Consider the following 17,023-nt stretch of genomic DNA (forward strand, 5'->3'; position numbering starts at 1 on the left):
CCAACTACGATCGTCCAACCAAGCCCTCGCCACGATTCCACGCATTCGAAGAGCCACCATGGGAGTAAGATCCTTCTCCTACTTGGCGGCCAAGACCTGGAACTCCCTCCCCACCCACCTCCGTCTTACACAGAACCACCTCTCCTTCAGAAAGCAACTCAAAACCTGGCTGTTCGATCAGTAGCGAACTCCTCTCCCTTAAGCGCCTTGAGACCCTCTGGGTGAGTAGAGCGCTATACACATTTCCGACTTGACTTAACTTGACTTGTCTCAGGTTCTATGCACCATCACACCCAGGAGAGCCACATGACCTGTGCACCATCACACCCCAGAGAGCCACAGGACCTGTGGACCATCACTTCCAGGAGAGCCTCAGGACCTGCGCACCATCACACCCAGGAGAGCCGCAGGACCTATGCACCATCACACCCAGGAGAGCCACAGGGCCTGCGTCCAGTAGAACCACAGGACCTGTGCTCAGGAGAGCTACAGGACCTGCAAAGCATCACACCCAGGAGAGCCGCAGAACCTATGCACCATCACACCCAGCAGAGCCACAGGACCCATGCACCATCACAGCCAAGTAAAAGCCACAGGACCTGTGCACCATCACACCCGGGAGAGCCACAAGACCTGCACACCATCACACTCAGGAGAGCCACAGGACCTGCGGACCATCACACCCAGGAGAGCCACAGGACCTATGCACCTTCACACCTAGGAGAGCCACTGGACCTCAATCAATCAATCATGGAATTTGTAAAGCGCGCTACTCACCCGTGGGGTCTCAAGGCACTGGGGCGAGGGGGTAGGTCTGCTACTGCTTGAAGAGCCAGGTCTTGAGCTGGTTCCTGAAGAAGAGATGGTTCCGCGTCAGTCATAGGTGGGTGGGGAGGGAGTTCCATCTCTTGGCCGCCATGCAGGAGAAGGATCTTCCTCCGGCGATGGTCCTGCGGATGCGTGGGACGGTGGCGAGGGTGAGGCTGGCGGAGCGTAGCTGGCGGGTGGGCGTGTAGAATGTGAGGCGGTGGTTGAGGTACGCGGGTCCCATGTTGTGGAGAGCCTTGTGTGCGTGGGTGAGGAGTCTGAACGTGATCCTCTTGCTGACGGGGAGCCAGTGCAGGTCTCTCAGCTGGGGGGAGATGTGGCTGAAGCAGGGGGTGTCCATGATAAGTCGTGCTGAGGCGTTCTGTATACGCTGGAGTTTTTTCTGTAGTTTGGCAGTGGTTCCGGTGTAGAGGGTGTTTCCGTAGTCCAGTCGGCTGGTGACGAGGCCCTGGATGACTGTCTTCCTGGTGTCGGTGGAGATCCAGTGGAAGATCTTTCGGAGCAAGCGCAGGGTGTTGAAGCAGGATGACATGATGGCGTTGACTTGCTTGGTCATCGTAAGGGAAGAGTCCAGGATGATGCCCAGGTTGCGTGCCTGGTCCGTTGGCTTGGGTGCGGAGCCCAGTGCGGGTGGCCACCAGGAGTTGTCCCAGGTGGAGGGGGATGTTTCCAGGATGAGGACTTCCGTCTTATCTGAGTTCGGTTTTAGGTGTCTGAGCTTCATCCATTCCGTGACGTTTTCCATTCCTTCCTGGAGGTTGGCTCTGGCGGTGGCGGGGTCGTTGGTGAGGGAGAGGATCAGCTGGGTGTTGTCGGCGTAGGAGATGATGTTAAGGTTGTGTTGGCGTGTGATGGCTGCGAGGGGGGTCATGTAGACGTTGAGGGGGGGGGCTGAGCGAAGAGCCTTGTGGGACGCCACAGATGACTTCGGTGGCCGCCGACAGGAACGGGGGTAGGCGGACTCTCTGGGTTCTGCTGGCAAGGAACGAGATGGTCCACTGCAACGCCTTTCCTTGGAGTCAGATGTTGCCGAGGCGTTGTATTAGGGTGCTGTGGCACATGGTGTCGAAGGCTGCTGACAAGCCCAGGAGGATGAGGGCCGCTGTTTCCCCGTTGTTGAGCAGGGACCTGATGTCGTCAGTGGCTGCGATGAGGGCGGTCTCGGTGCTTTGGTTTGCTCGGAAGCCGGACTGCGAGGGGTCGAGGGATCCATTGGTCTTGAGGAAGGCGGAGAGTTGTTTGTTGACGGTCTTCTCGATCACTTTGGCCGGAGAGGAGAGGAGTGAGATGGGGCGGAAGTTCTTGAGGTCCGAGGGGTCCGTGGTGGGCTTCTTCAGGAGGGCGCTGAGTTCGGCGTGATTCCAGCTCTCTGGGAAGGTGGCGGATGCGAAGGAGCTGTTAATGATGTCCCGGAGCTGGGGTGCGATGGTGGAGTCGGCTTTGTTAAAGAGGTGTTGTGGGCAGGGGTCGGCAGGGGAGCCTGAGTGGATGGTGTTCATCTTGCGGGTAGTGTCTTCGATGCTGATTGTCGTCCGGTTGCGTAGGGTGGTGGTGGGGGGTGATGGATCGGTGGTAGGGTGCGTGGTCTGTGCGCCGAAGCTGTTGTGTATGTCGACGATATTGCGGTGAAAGAACAAGGCGAGAGAGTCGCAGAGGTCCTGTGAGGGTGTGATGATGTTGTTGCAGGCGCTGGGGCTGGAGAGTTCTTTGACGATGCTGAAGAGTTCCTACCTGTTGTAGGAGTTGTTGTCCAGTCATTCTTTGAATGTGGTCCTTTTGGTGGCGCGGATCAGTTGGTGGTGTTTGTGGGTGGCGTTCTTGAGGGCCGTCATGTTTTCTGTTGTCTGGTCGTGGCACCAGGCTTTCTCGAGGGTGCGGCAGGTTCTCTTGGAGTTTCTGAGGTAGTCAGTGAAACAGGGGGTTTTCTTGCTTTCGTGTCTGCTGGGGGGAATTCTTCAGTGGTGCGAGGGCATCTGCGCAGTTGGTGAGCCACTGTGTGAGGTTGCGGGCTGCTTCGTTGGGGTCCGTTGTGTAGGTGGGGGGGTTCAGGCTAAGGGAGGTGGTGAGTTGGTCGGTGGTGATCTTGCTCCAGCTTCTCTGGAGAGCCTTTTGAGGGTGGTGGTGGGTCGTGGATCTCCTGAAGATGAAGTGGACGCAGCTGTGGTCTGTCCAGTGGAGTCCAGTGGAGTGGCTGAATGAGATGTGCTTGCTGGAGGAGAAGATGGGGTTGAGCGTGTGGCCGGCGTTGTGGGTGGGGGTGTTCACCAGCTGCTTGACCTGGGTGTGATGGACCTGCGCAGCATCACACCCAGGAGAGCCACTGGACCTGTGTACCATCAGACCCAATAGAGCCTCAGGACCTATGCACCATCACACCCATGAGAGCCACAGAACCTGCTCACAGGAGAGCCACAGGACCTGTGCACCATCACACCCAGGAGAGCCACAGGACCTGCGCACCATCACACCCAAGAGAGCCACAGGACCTGCTCCCAGGAGACACACAGGACCTGTGGACCATCACACCCAGGAGAGCCGCAGGACCTATGCACCATCACACCCAGGAGAGCCGCCGGACCTATGCACCATCACACCCCGGAGAGCCACAGGACCTATGCACCATCAAACCCAGAAGAGCCACAGGACCTGAGCACCATCACACCCGGGAGAGCCACAGGACCTGTGCACCATTACACCCAGGAGAGCCACAGGACCTGTACACCATTACACCTATGAGAGCCACAGGACCTATGCACCATCATACGCAGGAGAGTGAACCTGCACACCATCAGACCCAGGAGAGCCTCATGACCTATGCACCATCACACTCATGAGAGCCACAGGACCTGCACACCATCACATCCAAGAGAGCCACAGGACCTGCGCCTAGGAGAGCCACATGACCTGAATTCACCCAGGAGAGCCACAGAACTCGAGCACCATCACAAACAAGAGAGCCACAGGACCTATGCACTATCACCCCCAGGAGAGCTGCAGGACCTATGCACCACCACACCCAGGCGAGCCGCAGGACCTATGTACAACCACACCCAGGAGAGCCATAGGACCTGTGGGCCATCAGACCCAAGAGAGCCACAGGTCCTGTGCACCATCAGACCCAGGAGAGCCTCAAGACCTATGCACCATCACACACATGAGAGGCAGAGAACATGCACCCAGGGGAGCCACAGGACCTGCACTCCATCACACCAAGGAGAGCCGCAGCACCTATGCACCATCACACCCAAGAGAGCCACAGGACCTATGCACCATCACCCCCATGAAAGCCTCAGGACCTATGCACCACCACACCCAGGAGAGTCAGAGGACCTATGCACCATCACACCCATGACAGGCACAGAAACTACACCCAGGAAAGCCACAGCACCTGCACACCATCACACCCAGGAGAGCAACAGGACCTGCGCCCAGGAGAGCCACAGGACCCGAGTAGCATCACACCCAGGAGAGCCACTGGACCTGCACATCATCACACCCATGAGAGCAACAGGACCTGCGCCCAGGAGAGCCACAGGACCTGTGGAGCATCACACCCAGGAGAGCCATAGGACCTGCAAACCATCACACCCAGGAGAGCAACAGGACCTGCGCCCAGGAGAGCCACAGGACCTATGCACCATCACACCCATGAGAGCCACAGGACCTGCACCCAGGAGAGACATAGGACCTAGGGCCATCACACCCAGGAGAGCCGCAGGACCTATCCACCATCACACCCAGGAGAGCAGCAGGACCTATGCACCATCACACCCCGGAGAGCTGCAAGACCTATGCACCAGAGCCACAGGACCTGAGCACCATCACACCCGGGAGAGCCACAGGACCTGCACACCATCACACCCTGGAGAGCCACAGGCTCTGCGCACCTTCACACCCAGCAGAGCCACAGGACGTGCACCCAGGAGAGCCACAGGACCTGCACACAATTTCAGTCAGGAGAGTCACAGGACCTGCACACCATCACACCTAGGAGAGCCACAAGACCCGAGCACCATCACACCCAAGAGAGCCACAGGACCTACTCACCATCACACCTAGGAGAGCCACTGGACGTGTGCACCATCACACCCAAGAGAGCCACAGGACCTGCGCACCATCACACCAAAGAGAGCCACAGGACTGCACCCAGGAGAGCCACAGGACCTGCACACCATTTCACCCAGGAGAGCCACAGGACCTGCACACCATCACAGCCAGGTAAAAGCCACAGGACCTGAACACCATTACACCCAGGAGACACCCACTGTATCACTAAAAGAAACAGCACAATCCATCTTTAATAACATGTTTAATATGGTGACAACACAGAATAGTGTGTGCTGCATGCTGGTAAAGTGGCAACTTCAAATGTGCCACTCCTGATTGGCCCATCAGGTGTGCTTTTTGATCGGAGGCAGGGGATTGGATGGCTGCACCTGGCTCCACCTCATGGGCCTATCAGTCATCGATGTTAACATCAACTGGACGCTTCTTGTACTCCTCCGTTCTCTGATAGGCTGCGATTTGTGGGCGGGCGCAGAGACGCCGCACGTAGGCTTCTAGGAGCGGAAAGGATTGCAGGCAGCACTGGTTGAGGTGCAGATGCTCCAGGAGGAGGTTCAAGAGGGTGTAATCAGCGATGGACATCTAAGGGAGGAAGGAAGAGCAGACACTGTTGTGAGAGGAGTAGTCAGGTACACTGAGCATGAGGATCTGGAATCTAGTGCCAAGAGCTCAATTACACCCAGAAATGAAGGAGCAATCCTGCACTGAGGGGAAAAATACACACAACACAAGAGGAGGAATCAAGAGGACTTCAGTCCTCTCTGTAGCACTCCTAGCGACTGTACATATGGGGGTCCACTCTGAGTTCCTTTAAATAACAGTTATTGGTTTGTATTCTCTACTGTTGGACCGACTCTTTATTTGGTACAGAAGGCTGAGAGATGGTCCTGGGTGACTCTAAATGGGTTGGATTTGCAAGGTTCGACTAAGGGATTTTTGTTGGATACAGGTGCAGCAAAGAGTTCTGTTTCTTGACATATGGTCCCGGGGGAAGCTCGGTCTTGCCACAATAATGTTTCTGTAGGTTTTTCATGTATACCAGTTGTAAGCCCCATTTCATGACCCCTTGCATTAACTTTTGGTCCTTTCACTGTGGAATCTCCGTTCTTGTTAACATCTAATTGTGGTGAAAATTTGTTGGGGTTGGATCTGTCAAAGAAATTGCAGGCTACTATCTGTTGTTCCCCTGCAGGTGTTTATATTACTATGGGTCCACTCCAGATGTGAGTACTAAACAGTGTTTGTCTCAGGATACTTCCCTCCTGAAGTGTAGTTCCTATATCCCTGATAGGCTCTGCTCATTGGAATAATATACACTATACTTTTGATATAGGACTGAGGTCAGTATGTCTCTATCAAGTACATTAAACTTAATTACTTGTGTGTGCCAGCTAACTCAGAGGTCACTAGAAATGTCTTGAATAAACAAGAAGGGATTAGTTTCTGACAACCGCATAAACATGACAACTTTGTTTCCCTTAGAATCGGAACAGTCATAAGACAGAATGCGAAGTATAATGTGTACAGCGTTAGCAGTAAGATAAAAAATTACTGCAATAGCATGGTTTGTAGCTATGACAGATATTCATAAAAATACATACAATAACACAGGCTAAAATGTGAATGCTCATCTGATGCTTCTAGCTAGCTCTACTCCAGTGTACCTAACCTAAGTATAGTATTAGCTAAGAAGTAGGTGCTCTTTTTCTATAGTCTAGTTTAGCTATAGTTGCCAAGATTTGCCAAAAGTCCATCTAGGTTCTAGTCTGCTCCATACCTTAGAATGAGTGAGGTTGGAATCTCTTTCTGAGTCTCGATCTCTAACAACCCGCAAGGGGAGTCATAAAAACTGGAGCTGGATTCTTTGCAAGGAGGATGACAGCGTCTGGTCAGTGTGTCAGGCGGGGACTTGACTTTCTTCTGAACTTGCCGTGACGAGCCGCTTCGTGCAGTTAGGCAGCCGAACCGTGGTTTGTCATGGTAAGTGAAGGTATATTTATACCTTGAAGGTGTTTAGGAATGCCAGTATTGACGTAAAAGTCAGGCAGAAGAATGTCATGAATGAACCCCTAAGGCATAGATGTTCATGCATAATAAATGAGTTATTGGAGAAATCAATATCCAAGCAAGGGAAAGTCCTAAAGGCTTAAGAGTGTGGTTTTCCAAGAACTCGTTGTGACGTAGATGAACGGATGTAGGTGGCCATGCCTGTATTTGGTTAGCATGCATAATGCCTAAATAAGGGTAGGATATCTATGCCTAAATATGGGTAATGCGAATGATGTCTCTATAATTGCATAAATCAGGGAATCTATATACGGCATCTAACCGACACACAACACTCCCAGCTGTATTTGCTGACATACCACCCACACTGTGGGCCAAAGGTGTTACAGATGTTAGTTTGTTGCATATACCACCAGTTCCTTTTCAAGTTAAAGATAATGCTATTTTACCCTGCATTTCTCAGTATAAGATACAACTGGCCTGATTATTCAGGATTTGATATGAAAGGGAGTAGTTAAAGTAATGTCTGCCAACATTTGTAATTGTCCTAATCTTCTGGTCCTTAAGAGGACACCCTCGGGTTTTTCTGACACCCCTGACGATGTTTACCGTTTTGTGATTGACTTGCGTGAGGTTAATAAAATTGTAGTTCCGCAGTTTCTGGTAGTTCCTGATATGAATACGCTTTTAACGATGATTCCCTCTATTGCTAAGTCATTTTCTGTTATTGATCTAAAATATGCATTTTTTAATATTCCTAGTTATTCAGACAGTAGGTATATGTTTGGGTTTACACTGGTCACCAGAAGCTTTCGCTCCTGTCGCACTCCTCCAGGCTATACAGAGAGTCCTAGTATTTATAGTCAAGCATTAAAAAGTCAGTTGGATTCATTATAGCTTCCTTCAGGTAGTGTATTAGTGCTGTATGTCGATCTACTAATAGCTTCTGATAGAGAACAAGATTGTAAAGACAGTACTGTAAAATTGTTGTTGCATTTGGCTCAACATGGACATAAGGTTTCTCTTTCTAAATTTCAGTATTGTCGACAGGATGTGACCTATTTAGGTCACCTACTGTCGTAGGAGGGTAGGGGGTTGACCCTTGAGTGTATTAGTACTATTGTTAAAATGCCCATTCCACAAATTCAAAAAGATGTACCGGCTTTTATAGGTATTACTTCCTACTGTCGCCAGTGGATCCCAAACTACTCGCTACTAATCAAACATTTGCTTGCATTAACAATGAATGCAGTGCATGATCCTTTGCCTTGGATGCCGGATTGTCAGCAGTCTTTTGAGCAATTAAACACTGCGCTTTGTTCGGCTCCGGTGCTTATAACAAACCGTTTGTGCTCTTTGTTTATGAAATGGCTGTTGGCACACTCTCTGTCTTACCACAGAAATTTGGGGATAAATACAGACACTGTGCTTATTTTTTTGCTGTGCATGACCCTGTCGCAAGAGCTCTCCTGAGTTGTCTGAGAGCGATCACGGCTGTGGCCACTTCATTCAGACAGTTGGCTGGACTCGTACTTGATACTGACCTCACAGTTATAGCACCCCATGCTGTGGATACATTTTTTAATAAGACGAAGACACAGCACCTCACGAGAGCATATCTTACTGGCTATGAATTGACATTGTTTGCTAAACACATTATGATCAAGAGATGTGCCACTCTGAATCCAGCTGCGATACTACTCCTCCCTTCTGAGAATGATACAGTTGACAAACATGAATTTGAATTTGAATTTGAATTTAAAATATTTATTAAGCGCAGCATTCACCAGCGGTTTCTTGGCGCTATGGAGGGCAGGGTACCGATGGGGGAGAGTGACCACGGTACCAAGGACTGGTGGACCTAGGGAGTAGTGAGAGCATATCACAAAGGAAAGGCCTGTTTAAAAAGAAAGGTTTTGAGGTCTTTCCGAAAAGGAAGATAATGTGTTGCCAGTCTTAGGTGGTCCGGTAAAGAGTTCCAAAAGGTGGGTGCCAACGTAGAAAAGTTCGCCCCACCCCACTTCTTGCGCTTAAATCGAGGGACCACCAACAAAGACTGGGAAGAAGAGTGAAGCTCTCGGGTGGGGATATACTCCCTGATCATGGAAGAAATGAAGGCGGGAGCCGAGCCCCGCCGTGAGTGAAAAACCATGCAACCCAACTTAAACAAGGCCCTCTCTTTAACAGGCAACCAATGGAGTGCCTTAAGAATAGGAGTGCAGTAATGCGAACGAGAAAGGCCATGAATAAGTCGGGCTGCCTGGTTTTGAACCAACTGAAGTTTCCGTAGACTATACGCTGGAATGCCATTATACAGGGCATTTGCGTAGTCCAGCCGGGAGACGACAAGAGCGGACATAATCAACTTAAGTGCCAAAGGAGAAAAAAAAACGAGAAACAGTGCGAATTGTGCGAAGAGTGAGAAAGCAAGAAGAAACAACATGACTAACTTGTGATTGTATCTTTGGATGGAAGAAGATACAAAAGGATGGGTAGATCTGACGGATGTTCCCTTATCTGATTCTCAAGGGGAACTATATTTTGATGGCTCTTGTTTCAAATTACCAGATGGCATCACCACTGCAGCTTATACTATCACTACATTGCGAACAGTGGTAGAGACATCACAGGTCCCTTATCAGTCGGCTCAAGCTGCTGAGCTTGCTGCCCTAATTCGAGCTTGTGAGTTGAGTGAAGGGTATTTTGTCAATATTTATTCTGACAGCCAGTATGCATTTAGGGTTGCGCATAATTTTGGGTGACTTTCGGCTGAGAGAGGGTTTCTTACCTCCTGCAGTACCAAGATTCAGCATGGGCACCTTATATTGAGGCTATTGTCTGCTTTATTGTTTCCCAAGAAATTGGCAATAATTAAGTGCTGCACCCATAAAAGGGTTACTGATGATGTGGGTAGAGGAAATGCCTTTGCAGGTCAGACAGCTAAGGAAACAGCCGGAAGTAAGATGAAACGCATGTTTGTTGCAGGTCCAGCTAGGTGGGTTCCTGAAGTTGTCATGTTTGAGAATACCCTTGAGAGTGTAATGGAGATTCAAAGTGAAGCCACAATGGAGGAATTGGCAAAATTGCAGGAGAGTACAGCACAGATGAATGAGGAAGGGTGTTGGATTGATAAATCTGGAGAGCAGAAATGGATGTTGCTGGATGCGCATGTCCTTCCAGTGGTTTTTATGGCACATAGTCCAGCACATATCAGTGTGAAAGGCATCTGTAAATTGTTAGCCCCTGTATGGCATAGTTACATAATTTCTAAGGCGGCTGCGTATTTGGTGATTTAGTGTATGGTCTGTATGAGGCATAATTGTGTTATACCAGGCAGCAGCACGGAAGAGTGGGCTAACATTCTGCTTGAGTTTTATTATTTAGGGATGTCACTAAATTATTGTTTCTTCTTCCTACTGCTGTTTTCAGCTTTGTGGTGTTTGGTCTAAAGATGCAGCGTTTAGAAGCATGTTTTAGATCTTATTAAATATTTTATAAACTGTAGAGAATCAGGAAATTTCCAAATCATATTTGATATTTTTGCTACACTTGATTTCACTGATCAGTAAAATGGCTGATTTCATAAGAATCTTTCCCAATATGTACCATCACATTTACCCACAGAGAATGGGTATAATGCTTTCATACATTGCCCCCTTTTATAGCGAGTCAGTATTGATTGTAGGTGAATTGCCAAACATCCAAGGCTCTAAACATTCAATGCAAGGCACAGTGACAGGTATTTGTGAGAAGAGTGTTGTCACTAAGCATCTGAGATAGTGGTTTAAACATGACACCTGATCTTTGGTAAACAAGGAACGCAGTGTCACTTGGAATGCTGCTGCAAAAAGTGCCTACCAAGTTCAATAAAGATTGAAATGATATTGTTTGCATTTGCAGTAATTCAGCTTCTTATATGAAAAAGTTGTATGATGGTCTGTCAAAATAGATACCTGAGCCGAAGTGCTTCCCCGTAAAAGATCCTTGTCACTTGCTAGATGGGATGCTGAAAGCATCTTTACAATCTTCAGAGTTAATGAAGAATGCTATTGACTTTGTAGTCCATTCTGGTGCACTGTTTTGCAAATGCAAAGGAACTAAAATGCAAATACTTCTCATGTTGTGCTTTGTTTGCCATCAAAGAGAGAGTCATCCTAAATGTGTCATGTAGCCGGTGGTTCTCAGTCCTAGAGGCTGTGAATGCTATATTATCCATGTGGTGATCGTTTACAGAATTCTCTCTTAGTAATGTTTCCAAAGTCAAGAAATGTGATGATCTTTGGTCACGTATTGATAGTGATATGAAAAAATATATTTCTAATGCCAATTATTGAAAGGGCCTTTTCACAGATAAATGTTCACATAGGAAGGACAGAGCAAGCGTGCATGACCAAAGACTCACTAAAGAAATATTACCCTGCAAACACGCTGTCTAAACACATGCACTATCGGTGAAGAAAGCAAGCAATAATTAAAAGCAAAACATTCCATAAACTCCGGAAAAACACTGTTTCTGTTGTTTTTAATGGCTTGAAAATGTGTAACCGCTGTTAACCATGATTTTTCTAAGGTATGAAAACACTGGAAAAAAAAACCAGAATTGACCAAAAATAGAAACTGAAAACAGGAAAGCCTATGCATAATCCTGGGAAGGTATCCCTACACCACCTGGTAATTTTGCACCACATACTTTTCCTTTTGAAGTCCTTCAAATGGACAACATCAAATTAGAGAGATGCAGTAATCTTAAGTACGTTTTGTTGGTTGTATGTGCACTCAGTAAATGGGTTGAGGCTTATCCCACTAAAGATAATACAGCCATTACGACTGCAAAGGTGCTCCTTAAAGAGTTCTTTCCTCGTTTTGGCTTGTCCTGAATTATCTGGAGTGACAACGGAAATCATTTTTATGGGAAAGTGATGACATTTATTTTTGAACGTTTGGTTGAGAAGTACAACGGTACTCTCAAAATGAAATTGGCAAAAATTCAGGAACAAACAGGGTTGAAATGGCCAGATGCTCTACCGTTAGCTTTCCTGTTAACAAGAACCACAGCTCATTCTAGAACAAGACTATCACTCTATGAGGTCCTATTCGGACACCTGGAGAATGTCTGGGGCATACCATGTCCTTGTAGGTATTCAGATATTGAATTTCCTGTGTTGCTTGATTACCTTGTCCAGTTAACAGAAAGTTTACGTTTTATTCACCAACAGGTGCGGCAGTCCCTACCTTCTACACCAGAGGGATCCGGCCGAAATATTCAGCCTGGGGATTTTGCACTTATCAGGAGTTTACAGAGGGAGAAACGTTTGGAGCCACACTGCAAGGGTCCTGAGCAGGTTTTGTTAGTGACACAGATGGCTGCAAATATTGCAGGTTGAGAACATTGGGTGCCTGCCACCCACTGTCGGAGGATTCCTTTGCTGTTGCCATACGACCAGTGGGTCAAGGAGGGCGTGGGCGAATTCGAGTGTGAGCGGGTGCACAGGTTTGTTCCTTTCAGTGATGCCCAGTTGGTCTGGATGCAGACGATAAGGAGAACAAGGATATTTTGAATGAGGCTTTTCCCCCAGAAATACAAGCTATCCATGAGCTTTTGTTTGTTGTTCACACGGGGCCTGAGGCTAGCAGGTACAATTTGCACCCTCAACTGAGGGATACTGAGTCTAAGGAGAAGAAAGATTAGGGATGGACTGCGTAAGATAGCTAGTACTGAATTACAGTACCAACAGAATTAACAAAAATTAATTAAGAATTTGTAGCTTACTTGTTCTTGTTGTTTAAACAATTAGCTATAGAGAACAGAAGTATACCTTGAAGCTATACCATCTGAATTGACGTGGGATACATTAAAAGAACTTAGGACTGAGCAAGCTCCACTGCCGGTGCTCAAAAGCGCCAACTTATTGATGGACAATTGGAGCCTGTACCAGTGAGGCTCTGACGGACACTGGGAACTTGTATTTTTCTTTTAGCTTTTCGGCCTTTTTGCAATTGATTATGCATCCCTTTGGTGGAAAATTCGCTGACGAAGAGCAGCCAAAGGAGTATTTGGTTTTAGTTATACGGGGCCAAGTCTATATATTAGAGAAAGCCACTGGGGATGGTTTATCCAGGTTGTGATAACAATACATGTTGCGATAATTGGTGGGCTGGCATTTCAAGAAACTGATAGTTGCCCAAGAAGCTGGTTATTACCCTGCTTGTTGCTTTATTGTGAATAGTATTGACACTTCATTGTATATAAGTTGCTCGGGAATAGTTATGTACAAAAATACGATTCCCTTGGTAAATGTTGAGGACCCAAGTACCTTCGGAATGAATTCCAGGTGTGCAGCACTGGATTATGAGGGACCGATTTATACACATCCAGGGTTTTTCTTTTTGTCTAATGGGATGTATTATAATGTTCACAATGGTACAGATGATGTAGCTCTTGAAATGGTATTGCCTTTGGGTGTACCTTGTAAATACGCCAAGCCTAACATAGGTTGGAATAAAAGGACTCTGACGAAAGAATTCTGTGAGGGAGTGACCGATATAGAGGTCAATGATTATAGCAATGGGATCACTTTTGGATACATTCAGCGGTGAGAAAGCCAGAGGATATTTTGGATGGAAGCTGCAAATGTTATCTAATACTACCGTGGCAGCTTCACGCGACATCACCACTCAATTGCAGTGTATGCGAATTTATTCGGAACAAACCAGATATGCAATTGATTTTATTCTAGCTAAGAGTGGTGGTGTATGCACGGTAGTATGCGATCAGTGTGTAGTTGAGATCAAGAATATGGAAAAGAATATCACCAAACACATATTAGAGATCTTTGAAAATGTCAAAGGAATGGAAAGTGAGAATTGGAGTTGGTCTCTATTTGGCAGATGGGGCTGGATTCTCCAAAAAGTGATTGGTATTGGTGCTTTGCTGTGTTCTCCCTTTTTTTTAGCTCTCATTGTACCACAATCCTCACACTTAAAAAAGAAGATATCAATTCATGATACTACTGCCGCTATAATGATTCAAAAGGATAATGAGGATCTGATGAATATTGATGAAGAAATTTTTGAGAATTCTTCCCTCCTTACTGTTTTACTTCCTGATGTTGAGAATATGGAGTGCTCATAACAGTTTATTATTGAGATTTCTTATTAATGTTTATGGTTTTCTTCTCTCTTGTTGCTGTTGGAAAATGTTTTAGCTCATGCTAAAAGGAGGGTCTGTTAGAATAAAAATGTTTATGCTTACGCACTGCCCTATGTAAGTTAGAATTTGCTGCGCCATTTTCTTTGCGGGTGACATTTTAGGTTATTCGAAAATTATCTAGTTTAATTCGAAGAAATGCCCCCCTTTGGAGTTTGTTTCAGTAATGAATACAATGTTCTTATTAGCACGTACCTTTCTCACTTGATAGAGGCCCTCTCCCCCTTGTCTGGTGGGTGGCTCCGGATGGAACAACCTTCGATGCATGTTCCCTTTTGTAAGAGATGAGTGCTGAAACTGTTTTTCTGTAGTTTGCTGTTTAGCTGCAGCTGCCAGGAATATTCCACTGTGGACATGCCTTTGCCTGGGTATGAAAAGTATATAATGTTTCCCTATGCTTGTTGATTTTAGTTCCCTCTGTAGCACTCCTAGCGACTGTACATATGAGGCTCCACTCTGAGTGCATATGAATAAAAGTTATTGGTTTATATTCTTTGCCATCTGACCGACTCTTCATTTGGTACGGAATGGCTCAGAGGTGGTCATTAGTGACCCGAGTGACCCTAAAAGGGTTAATTCCTTTACCAGGAGGACACATCCAGCATTGAGGGGACAATTACACACAGCCCCAGGAAGAGGAGTCCAGCACAGAGGGCAAAATTACACATAGCACCAGGGGAAGGAATTTGGCAGCGAGGAGACACTTACACACAGCACCAGGAGGAGAAATCCACACAGAGAGCACAATTACACATAGCATTAGGAGGAGGAATCCAGCACAGGGGGCACAATTATACACAGCTGTAGAGGGAGGATTCCAACACCGAGCAGATAATTGCACACAACACCAGAAGGGGGAATCCAGCACAGAGGGGACTAATACACATAGCACTAGAGGAGGAATTCAGCACTGAGGGGACATTTACACACAACCCCAGGAAGAGGAAGCCAGCACAGAGGGCAAAATTACACATGCCACCAGGAGGAGGAATACAGCAGAGGAGGGAGTAATTACACACAGCACTCGGAAGAGGAATCCAGCACTGAGAGGATTACACACAGCATAAGGAGGAGGACTCCAGCACAGAGGGCACAATAACACATAGCAAAAGAGGAGGAATCCAGTATACAGGGCACAATTACACATAGCACCCGGAGGAGGAATCCAGCACTGAGAGGACCTTTACACACAGCACACGAGTAGGAACCAAACACTGGGAGGACAATTACACACAGAACCAGGGTGAGGAATTCAGCACAGATGGGATAATTACACACAGAACCAGAGTGAGGAATCCAGCACAGATGGGACAATTACACACAGAACCAGGTTGAGGAATCCAGCACAGAAGGGACAATTACACACAGAACCAGGGTGAGGTATCCAGCACAGTAGAGACAATTACACATGGCACCAGGGGGAGAAATCCAGCACAGATGGGACAATTACACACAGAACCAGGGTGAGGAATACAGCACAGAAGGGACAATTACACCCAGAACCAGGGTGAGGTATCCAGCACAGTAGAGACAATTACACACAGAACCAGGGTGAGGAATCCAGCACAGTAGAGACAATTACACATGGCACCAGGGTGAGGAATCCAGCACATATGGGATAATTACACACAGAACCAGGTTGAGGAATACAGCACAGAAGGGACAATTACACACAGAACCAGGGTGAGGTATCCAGCACAGTAGAGATATTTACACATGGCACCAGGGGGAGAAATCCAGCACAGATGGGACAATTACACACAGAACCAGGGTGAGGTATCCAGCACAGTAGAGACAATTACACACAGAACCAGGGTGAGAAATCCAGCACAGTAGAGACAATTACACACAGAACCAGGGCGAGGAATCCAGCACAGTAGAGACAATTACACACAGAACCAGGGTGAGGAATCCAGCACAGATGGGATAATTACACACAGAACCAGGTTGAGGAATCCAGCACAGAAGGGACAATTACACACAGAACCAGGGTGAGGTTTCCAGCACAGTAGAGGCAATTACACATGGCACCAGGGGGAGAAATCCAGCACAGATGGGACAATTACACACAGAACCAGGTTGAGGAATACAGCACAGAAGGGACAATTACACACAGAACCAGGGTGAGGTATCCAGCACAGTAGAGACAATTACACACAGAACAAGGGTGAGGAATCCAGTACAGATGGGATAATTACACACAGAACCAGGTTGAGGAATACAGCACAGAAGGGACAATTACACACAGAACCAGGTTGAGGAATACAGCACAGAAGGGACAATTACACACAGAACCAGGGTGAGGTATCCAGCACAGTAGAGACAATTACGCACAGAACCAGGGTGAGGAATCCAGCACAGATGGGATAATTACACACATAACCAGGTTGAGGAATACAGCACAGAAGGGACAATTACACACAGAACCAGGGTGAGGTATCCAGCACAGTAGAGACAATTACACATGGCACCAGGGGGAGAAATCCAGCACAGATGGGACAATTGCACACAGAACCAGGTTAAGGAATACAGCACAGATGGGACAGTTACACACTGAACCAGGGTGATGTATCCAACACAGAAGAGACAATTACACACAGAACCAGGGTGTGGTATCCAGCACAGTAGAGACAATTACACATGGCACCAGTGAGGGAGTAATTCACACAGCACTAGGAGGAGGAATCCAGCAATGAGGGTGCACAATTACTCACTACATCAGGAGGAGTAACCCAACACTGAGGGGACAATTACACACAGCATCAGGAGGAGGAATCCACCACTGTATAATTAATTAATAAACAACTGTTGTACTTATTTCTAAATTAGACAAACAGTGCCACCATGTGGCTGACTGTCTGAAGTGCTGGGGTTCACAATTAAGTGCTGGTGCCGAGCACAAAAACCACAGGCTCA

At 47.4% G+C, this 17,023-nt stretch overlaps 1 protein-coding gene across 1 annotated transcript in view; it reads right to left on the reverse strand.

Moving 5' to 3' along the window:
- Nucleotides 1-5,118: 5,118 nt before the first annotated feature.
- Nucleotides 5,119-17,023, reverse strand: part of LOC147736660 (glutathione S-transferase P 1-like) — a 63,025-nt gene continuing 51,120 nt past the window's right edge. Inside the window, exon 4 of the mRNA XM_086953801.1 lies at nucleotides 5,119-5,475. Within this exon, the coding sequence (XP_086809927.1) occupies nucleotides 5,287-5,475 (189 nt within the window). The 3' untranslated portion in view covers nucleotides 5,119-5,286. The remainder of the gene's footprint in view (nucleotides 5,476-17,023) is intronic.

Source organism: Lissotriton vulgaris, chromosome 1_2 (genome assembly GCF_964263255.1).
Source record: "Lissotriton vulgaris chromosome 1_2, aLisVul1.2, whole genome shotgun sequence".
NCBI classification, from domain to species: domain Eukaryota; kingdom Metazoa; phylum Chordata; class Amphibia; order Caudata; family Salamandridae; genus Lissotriton; species Lissotriton vulgaris.